At 52.2% G+C, this 9,982-nt stretch overlaps 1 protein-coding gene across 1 annotated transcript; it reads left to right on the top strand.

The window, feature by feature from the left end:
* The first annotated feature begins 2,438 nt into the window (after window positions 1–2,438).
* On the top strand, window positions 2,439–4,799 carry LOC119321816 (protein LYK5-like). Its single transcript, XM_037595347.1, has one exon. It carries the CDS (start codon window positions 2,560–2,562, stop codon window positions 4,567–4,569), a length of 2,010 nt encoding a protein of 669 aa, XP_037451244.1. The 5' UTR covers window positions 2,439–2,559; the 3' UTR covers window positions 4,570–4,799.
* Window positions 4,800–9,982: the final 5,183 nt, after the last annotated feature.

Raw genomic sequence — 9,982 nt, 5'->3', positions numbered from 1 at the left:
GAAGCTTCGTGATGACCTCCTCCGTAACGGAGGAGGCCATCCACTTGCCTCCCACTCCGGACATGCTTGGAATGGCTTTATGAAGAAGGTGAGAACTTGGGCGTTGGAGCTCGAGAATGGATGAGCAGAGGAAGAAGAAGGCGTGGGTGAAAAGGGGAATCCTTATCTCTTTATAAAGGCGGTAGAAACCATGCGCCTCCTCACTTGCCCTGCAAACTCGCTTATTCCCCAAGCGCTGTGTTGATAGCGCGGTTGGGTTACCCACACCCGTATTGATGAGAATCCCGTGATAAGGGGACACGGTCTATGCTTTGACAAGACGTGCCAATAAAACCGCCTCGCAAGATGTGCAGTAGCAGGTTGAGAAAAACGGTTCGAATAATGACCGGGCCGTGGCGTGATGTCACGCTATGAAAAAGTTGTCAGCAGATTAGATTTGTGGAATATTGTGCTCTATACGGTGGAATGTGGAATTTGTTTTGCAGAGCCGGACACGATCCTTGTGTTCAAAATCTTCTTTGGAGTATTGGGAGAAGAAACCCGCCTTGCAATGTCGAAGACAATCTGCGCGTCGGACTCATCGTCATTGAAGCCTGGTTCAGGGGCTACTGAGTGAGTCTAGGATTAGGGGGTCCTCGGACAGCCGGACTATATGCTTATGCTGGACTGTTGGACTATGAAGATACAAGATTGAAGAATTCGTCCCGTGTCCGGGTGGGGCTCTCCTTTGCGTGGAAGGCAAGCTTGGCAATTCGGATATGTAGATTTCCTTCTCTGTAACCGACTCTGTGTAACCCTAGCCCCCTCCAGTGTCTATATAAACCGGAGGGTTTAGTCCGTAGGACAACAACAATCATAATCATAGGCTAGCTTCTAGGGTTTAGCCTCTATGGTCTCGTGGTAGATCAACTCTTGTAATACTCATATCATCAAGATCAATCAAGCAGGAAGTAGGGTATTACCTCCATAGAGAGGGCCCGAACCTGGTTAAACATTGTGTCCCCCGCCTCCTGTTACCATTAGCCTTAGACGCACAGTTCGGGACCCCCTACCCGAGATCCGCCGATTTTGACACCGACACCCGTCATCCTTGGGACTGAAGGAGGAGTAGCCCCGCCATTGCCAATTTCTACCCACATTGTTTGCCGCCTTCGGGCAGGTCCAGAAGAGGTGGTGGACTGATTCTATGTTCCTGGCACGGAGTTGATAGAAGTACTCGTTCATCCATCCTTGCCATTACAACCTATCATTGCACCATAGCCTATTTTGCAATAGAAGCCAGGCGGACATCTTGATTTTCCCCGGCGCCCACACCTTCCAGATATCTTGGTTGAAGTTTGCAATAATTCTAGACTTATGATCCATAATTCTCTCGCCCCCGATTTTAAATGGGGTGGACCCCTCCGCCCACCCCCCTAAATACTAATCAGAAATTGCCAGTTGTCTAATCATGTACAATTACGTTAACTTTGGTCGTAGATGTAACATTACTCCGAAATTTGTTCACATCCTCCCCTGAAACTGCATTAGACATGCCGTTTTTTTTTGGAAATGTTGGCATGAGAGCTGCTAAATAAAGACGAGTGCCAAAAAAAATGAAAAAGAGGTTGCACGGTTTATTAAGGAAAACCGAGCGAAAACCTAAACAACGCCTAGCTAAACTAGGCCTAAAGCACCACCAAACACACAAAACCCAGAAGGCCAACACCCGACTACACGCCCAATCGGGCACTCGAGCGCCTATGCTGCTACCAGAGTACACACCGAAAACTGTCGTATTAGTCCAGGCTGTCACAAGCATATCCACAAACCTCGACAGCATCGGATAGGAACAATATGTCCGATAGAGCCAAACATATGCCGCCCCGATCCACGAGCATTGTAGACATAACTTGCCATGCGCTCCGTGTATGGGGAGGTGCTCATGCTGCTCACCACCATCAGCGAGTGACCAATCCCAAATGGATGCACCATCAAAGACTCCCCGCTCACCGCAACGCTGTCTGCGCCGATTTGGCGGAGTATTTGTCCCGAGCTTTCTCTAATCCACGTGATGGTATCCGGCGTGTCTTGCAGCAGTTGCCCGGCCGCGTCGACCTAGGGATGTAAGTGGCAAATAAATGGCGTCCACAATCCCGTTTAGTTAGTTTTTGCTAGCTTGATAGTTCAGTTTCTTCAAACAAATAATTTTTTTTAAACTATCATATGATAAGTGGACTTTAAGCGAGATTAAACGGACCCGGTTGCTGTACATCGCGAGAAAATCGCGAAGCAGATCCTGGGTGCGGCCGTGGGTACATCGCCAGAAAACCTGGTCTCGTGGCGTCCTTTTTCCGAAATGGAAGACTCGAAGACGAGCGAAAAGATTGACTCCTTACGCCGTTGACCCATCTTCTAGCTCCAGCTGTAGTCTACGCTCTGCAGCAACCACCCAGTGGAAAGAAGAAAGCAGAGACAGAGAGTCATCTATAATTCCGTCAGTCCATCGTACCGCCGCATACGCGGCCGAGAACGCCAGCCACAGTGCCACACTCCCACCCGGATCCGTCCCCCGAAGCAATGGCCGCTCCGCCGCGCAAGCGGGCGCTCGCCTTCCGCACGGCGGCGCTCGCGCTCCTCGCCATCCTCGCCGTCGCGCGAGGGCAGCAGCAGTACGAGGCCAACGCGCAGACCAACTGCTACGGCAGAAACGGCAGCTCCGTGCTCGGCTACACCTGCAACGCCACCGCCGCGGCCGCCCCCTGCGCCACCTACGTCGTCTTCCGCTCCTCCCCGCCGTACTACGGCACCGCCGTCTCCATCTCCTACCTCCTCGGCTCCGATCCGGCCGCCGTCGCGGAAGCGAACGGCGTTCCCACCGTCTCCCCGCTCGCCGACTCCCGCCTCGTTCTCGCGCCTGTCCCCTGCGGCTGCTCTCCGCGCGGCTACTACCAGCACAACTCCAGCCACACCATCCAGTTCCGCGGCGAGACCTACTTCATCATCGCCAACAACACCTACCAGGGCCTCACCACCTGCCAGGCGCTCCTCGCGCAGAACCCCAGGCACGGCAGCCGCGACCTCGTCTCCGGGAACAACCTCACCGTGCCGATCCGCTGCGCGTGCCCCTCGCCGGCACAGGCCGCCGCTGGGGTTAGGCACCTGCTCACCTACCTCGTCACGTGGGGCGACAGCGTCTCGGCCATCGCCGACCGCTTCCGTGTCGACACCCAGGCTGTGCTCCAGGCCAACAACCTTACCGCTAGCGAGATAATATTTCCCTTTACCACTCTGCTCATCCCGCTCAAGAGCGCGCCCACGCCGGACATGCTCGTGTCGCGGGCGCCGCCGCCCGCACCGGCGCCACCGCAGGCCCAGCAGCCGCCGGCGTCTGGCAGCGGGAAGTGGACTGCCGTCGGGGTCGGTGTTGGTGTCGGCGTTCTTGCGCTGGCGGGCCTTCTTGGCCTGATGTTGTTATGTGTTCGCCGGCGGCGACCCCGGCCTGGCGTTGGGGAAAGGGGCCGCGGGAGCAAGGTGGTTCTTGACGTGCCCTCGTCGGCGGATTACGACGCTCTTGCCTCCGGCAAGCATACATCGGGAGCTACGATGACCTCATCTTCATCGGCTTTGGTGTCCACCAACGCGCGCGCGGCGGTGGAGTCCCTCACCGTGTACAAGTACTCCGAACTTGAGAAGGTAACGGCAGGATTCTCGGAGGATCGGAGGGTCAAGAACGCGTCCGTGTACCGCGCGGAGATCAACGGCGACGCGGCGGCCGTGAAGCGTGTGGCCGGCGATGTGAGTGGCGAGGTGGGCATCCTGAAGCGCGTGAACCACTCCAGCCTCGTCCGCCTCTCCGGTCTCTGCGTCCACCACGGCGACACCTACCTCGTCTTCGAGTTCGCCGAGAACGGCGCGCTCAGCGACTGGCTCCACGGCGGCGGCGCCACCCTCGTGTGGAAGCAGCGCGTGCAGGCGGCCTTCGACGTCGCCGACGGCCTCAACTACCTCCATCACTACACCAACCCGCCGTGCGTGCACAAGAACCTCAAGAGCAGCAACGTCCTCCTCGACGACGACCTCCGCGCCAAGGTGTCAAGCTTCGCGCTAGCAAGGTCGGTCCCCACGGGCGCCGACGGTGGCGACGCGCAGCTCACCCGCCACGTCGTGGGTACCCAGGGGTACCTGGCCCCGGAGTACCTGGAGCACGGCCTCATCACCCCCAAGCTCGACGTTTTCGCCTTCGGCGTCATCCTCCTCGAGCTGCTGTCCGGGAAGGAGGCGACATTCGACGGTGGCGACAAAAGAGGGGAGACGCTGCTGTGGGAGTCCGCGGAGGGGCTGGTCGTCGACGGCGAGGACGCGCGCGGCAAGGTGAGAGCGTTCATGGACCCGCGGCTGAACGGCGACTACCCGCTGGACCTCGCCGTCACCTTGGCGTCGCTGGCGGTGCGGTGCGTGGCGAGGGAGCCCAGAGTGCGGCCGTCCATGGACGAGGTGTTCGTGACGCTGTCGGCGGTGTACAACTCCACGCTGGATTGGGGTCCCTCGGATTGCGGCAACTCTCGCCCTTCGATCGTGGGGAGATAGTACCGCAGAGCAAAATCACTTGATGCGTAATCTGCTGGTGTAGCGAGAGTGAAGAACCAAATGTACAGTAGCTTTTCCCCATCCGGTGTAACGACTTATAAGTAATGGAACTAAAGACTAGTATAGTAGAGTAGTAGTGCAGCAAAAATCAGCTAAAGGAAAACTACGACAAAAATTATGGCATGGAGGGAATATTTAATTTGAGTTGTGGCAGCAGTGATCAGCATAATTACAAATCAGTTGCGGGATGCTCAGACCGTTGCACATGGCTGCTACGAAGCCCATCATGGCTGACTCGTTCGGTTGAATGACAGGCGGCCTCATGCTTCCGCTGCATCATTTGTAATGGTGTTAGAGGGCAAATTTGACAATTTTAACCTATGGACGAACTCAATTCACGGAATGAACTCGCCATGAAACTATTTCACAGCCCTAACCTTTTTGTGTAGCGCCCGCCACGACGGCGTCACACCGTACTGTGCAGCGCCTAGCCCGGGGGCGTTGCACACCAGTCCACCGTGGCAGCCCCTGGGCCCGCACCCAGCAGTGCAACGCCTTCGAACTAGGCGCCACACTTCTAAAGTGCAGCGCCTAGCTCTTAGGCGCTGCACTGTGACTTATCCAGCCACTCGGCTGGCCCCCCCTCCCCCACCCCCACACCACACACTCTCCCACTCTCCTCCCCCGAGCTTTGCCCCCTTTCCCCCTCTCCCCCCCTCTCAAATCCTCTCCCAAATCTTGAAAATTTAAAGATTTTGTCCGTGGATTTCGAAGTCAAACCCTCCCTCAAGGTAATATTCTCCATTCCCCTTGTTTTGATCCAAGTAAAGTTCCCCATTGCTCATTTGTTGCTTGTTTGGGGAAACCCTAGTTTTGTTTGGATCTAGAGATTTGCATGGAAATGTGAGATGTTTGTTTGCCAATTTCTATGGTTAGGCTTTGTTAGTATGCTAGGGTTATTCTTATGGGTGTTCTTATGTTGGTGCTAGGGCTAGGTTTAGGGCTAGGGTTATGGTTATGGTTATGGTTATGGTTAGGGTTAGGGTTAGGGTTGTTGTTTGATATATATATTAGGGTTTCTATTCTGTGTTAATCCTTGTATTAGTACTCATGGAAGCAATGTTACCTTGTGTTATTGGAATGCTTATAGGGATGGGAAGAACATGTGTGTTTGTTCATCATGGGGACAAGGACGCATTTTTGAAAGGCAATGTAGAACCGGACCCGGATGAGGTTGACATTGTGTTTGATAGTAGTCCTAGCTATGCGGAGCTCTTGCAACAAGTTAGGGAAGATTTGAATTGGACGGACCCTAGTGATATCATAGAGGTCGAGGGAAGGCATAATGTTGGTTTTGGAATGCACATCCGTTGGAAGACAATGCGTGTCAACTCGGAGCAACGTTGGGTTGCATACAAGGAGACGGTGGCCGAATCACTAGACAAGGCTCTTGAGTTATTTGCAACAAAGAAGGTTGATTCAAGTTTGCATTTGGACTTGAACCGGAACCCCTCCCCTTTGGTTGCTAGTAGCCCCACACCTTTGAAGCGAGATGAAATTGTTGAACCTCTTTTGACCCAAGAAGTGAGGCCAACATTGAGCCCGTTTACAAACAACCAAGATGAAGCTTTGCAAGAGGACAATAATGAGTATGCGGACGATGACAATGAAGTTGATCTCCATGACAACAATGTGGGTGATCTCGACAAATATCACTTGCAAGAGACAATGGACCCTTCCATCCCTTTTTCCCGTGCATATGCATCGAACTCGGATGACGATGGTCCGGATGAACAAGTTGATGCGGAGGGGTTCACGGTGAAGGAGGCCGAAGCTTTCGAGAAGGTATTTGGTCGGGATCATCGGACTACATTGTTCAAGGATGTTAGTCTCGCGGATGAAGCCATGGTAGATGGTGGCCAATGTGTACCTCTTGGGGTTAGGCCAAGCTCTTATCGTGATTTGGGAGATGACAAGAACCACATTGCTAAAGGTTCTAAGTTCGACACCTTCTTGGAATTGAAGATGTGGCTCGACAACTACTCGGTTACGCATTATCGTCCACATAAGGTGGTGCACTCGGACGTCAAAGTGCGCTACACGGTTGCATGTGCATGTGAAGATGAAATATGTCCATGGATTGTGCGTGCAAGACCATGGAAAGGAGGTCCCACTTGGCACGTAGTGAGTTGTGTGCAAACTCACATGTGCCAAGGCAAAAGGGTGGATGGCAAGATTGTGTCCCAAAACCACAAACAACTCACGTCCGAGTTCATCGCATACAGGCTCTCCAACTCAATATCCACACTTCCAACAATGAGCGTCCAACATGTCATTGACCTTGTGAAAGCCATCTTTCACTACAAGGTGAAGTACGGCAAGGCATGGAAGGCGAAGCAAGCCGCATTTAAGATGTTGTATGGTACTTGGGAGGAAGCATACAACTGAATCCCTAGGTTGTTGTTAGCCATGGCCGCGACAAACCCGGGCATGGTTCATGTGGTCGAGCCTCATGGGCACCAAACATCGGTTCATGAAGGAAGGAAAGTCAGAGTATTTGGCCGTGCTTTTGGGGCGTTCGAGCAATGTGTGAGGGCTTTTGAACATTGTAGGCCGGTCATCGCAATTGATGGCACGTTCTTGACCGGACAATACAAGGGCACCTTGTTGGTTGCGATAGCAAGTGATGCCAATAACTGGGTGTTGCCATTGGCATTTGCTTTGGTTGAGGTGGAAAACAATGACAACTGGGAGTGGTTTCTGCATCTTTTGAGGATGAAGGTGTTACCCGCTCAAAGGGAAATTTGTGTCATATCGGATCGGCATCAAGGAATTTTTAACGCGGTGGAGATTGACATTCCCGGGCATGCTCCGTTGCACCATCGATGGTGCATGAGGCACTTTTGTTCGAACTTCTATAGGGCATGTGGCCTTAAGGAGTTGGCCGATGATCTTCAAGATTGTTGTCTTGCTTTCTCTGAGAAGCGCTTCGCCACTTTGTACAACAAATTGCTCGCACACAAAAAACTTGATGCCGGGGGTCAAGACTTTCTCAATACGCACATTCAATACCGGAACAAGTGGGCACGTGCCTTTGATGAAGATGGCCGGAGATACGGTCAAATGACAAGCAATATGGCGGAATGCTTCAATAGGGTGCTCAAAGGTGCACGTGGATTACCCGTGACGGTAATAGTTCAATACACATTTGACAAGATGAATGCGTACTTTGTAAAGTACTCGATGGAAACCGATGCACAAATAGCGGGTGAGAACCCACGGAAGTACAAGTACAAGTTCCCACCCAAAGTTGATGAATGGTTGGTATTTCAATCACGGAAGGCGGACTCAGAAGAAGCTATATTATATGACAACGAAGAGTGGAAGTACGAAGTGAAAGAGCCAGGAGGAACCACAAACGATGGCCGGCAACATAGAGGTCGGGCTTTCAAGGTGTCGTTAACACAATGTGATTGCACTTGCGGGAGGCCGTTCTTGCTTCATCTCCCATGCTCACACTTGTATACAGCCGGTCGCCTTAGGAATGTGGACATCAATCACCCACGCACCGTGAGGGAGTCCGAGTTCTCAATCATGACGGTCAAGAAAACATGGGCTCCCCTCTTTCACCCATACTTTGACCAATCGCAATGGCCGGAGTATCATGGAGTTCAACTATGGCCGGATCCGGAGTTGAAGGTTGTTAAACGGGGTAGACGTAAGACAAAGCGTCTTAGAGGAGACATGGACGGATGGGGCCATGGTGGCCGCCGCGAAGCGGGCAATGACCAATTCCAAGAGCCTCGTGATAGCTCCCGTTGTGGGGAGTGCAAAGGTCATGGCCACAACAAAAGAAAATGTATGAAACCAAGGAAAAGGTCCAAGAAAAATGATGCAAGCACAATCCAACAAGGATCTACACAAGGAAGCCAACCAAGTGGTAGCCAACAAGTGCCAAGCCAACCAAGAGGTAGCCAACAAAAGCGAAGGCAACCTAGTGGTAGCCAACAAGTGCCAAGACAACCAATTGGTAGCCAACCTAGTGGTAGCCAACAAGTGCCAAGCCAACCAGGTGGTAGCCAACAAGTGCCAAGCCAACCAAGTGTTAGCCAAAGAGGATCTAGGCAACAAAGAGGTCGGCAACTAGGACTTACAAGAGGCCGTGGTGGTGGTAGTGGCCGTGGTGGTGGTGGTAGAGCTCATGGTGGTGGTGGTAGAGCTCGTGTTGGTGGTGGATTTGGCCGTGGTGATGGTCTTGGCCTTGGTGGTGGATTTGGCCGTGGTGATGGTCTTGGCCTTGGTGGTGGATTTGGCCGTGGTGATGGAGAAGGGCAAGTTCGTTATAGAGGAATGTTTGGATACCTAGATGGACCGTTTCCGTATGTTCCTCACTAACTATAATGTATCATATGTTCTTGTTTTTCATATGTGCTTCCATTTGTTCTTATTGTCCTTACTAACCATTATGTTTCCGTATGTTCCTCACTAACCATTATGTTTCACTCATTGTAGGTATGGCGGCTTCCCAACCCAACAAACCAACGATGAAGGAGGATGGCGAAGATGAGATGGCGGGATGGTGGGAGAAGGCTGCGAAGAAGCTTAGAGATGAGGATGCAGCCAAGCTAAAGAAGAAGAAGGAAGAGGAGCTTGAGAAGGAGATGAAGAGGAAAGAGAGAGCGTCAAATGCGATGCGCGCTAGGGAGCAAGCGTTGGTGAGGAAATGTGAGGAGGCACAGAAGAAGCGTCTACAGGATTTTCAAGAGAAAACCATGAAGCTTTGGGCATTTGCAGCTGAAAAAGAAGAGAGGGACAATCAGATATTCATGGAAAGGGTGGTTAAGGAGGCTCACCTCATAAGAAAAGGGAGGAGGAAGAGGAAGAAGAGAGGAAGAAGAAGAAGGGAAAGGGGCCTTGCTCTACGCAATAAAGCTACTATGTCTCCTCTTCGATTTGGTTGTGAACTACTATGTGTCGTGAACTACTATGTCTCCTCCTCGATTTGGTTGTGAACTACTATGTGTCGTGAACTACTATGTCTCCTCCTCGATTTGGTTGTAATAACTACTATGTGGCGTGAACTACTATGTCTCCTCCTCAATTTGGTTGTAAGAACTACTATGTGTCGTGAAGTACTATGTGTTATGAACTATGTGTCATGCATATATTCTCTTCGCAGTTGTTACATTGCTATGTATCAATCCTACTTCACATCAGGTGTGTACATGCTAAAAAATTCACTAAGTCCACGTGCAACGCCTAGCACCAAGGCGCTGCACTGTGTAGTGTAACGCCTCCCAGCTAGGCGCTGCACAAGTATGTAGCTTTCCAGAGAGCAACAGAATGTGTGTCATGCTACAGACCTGTGCAGCGCCTAGCTTTGAGGCATCACACTGCACAGTGCAACGCCTAG

This window comes from Triticum dicoccoides, chromosome 6B (assembly GCF_002162155.2).
Source record: "Triticum dicoccoides isolate Atlit2015 ecotype Zavitan chromosome 6B, WEW_v2.0, whole genome shotgun sequence".
NCBI lineage: Eukaryota > Viridiplantae > Streptophyta > Magnoliopsida > Poales > Poaceae > Triticum > Triticum dicoccoides.
Note: the sequence above shows the minus strand (reverse complement) of the source record. Positions and strands in the feature narration are given on the sequence as shown.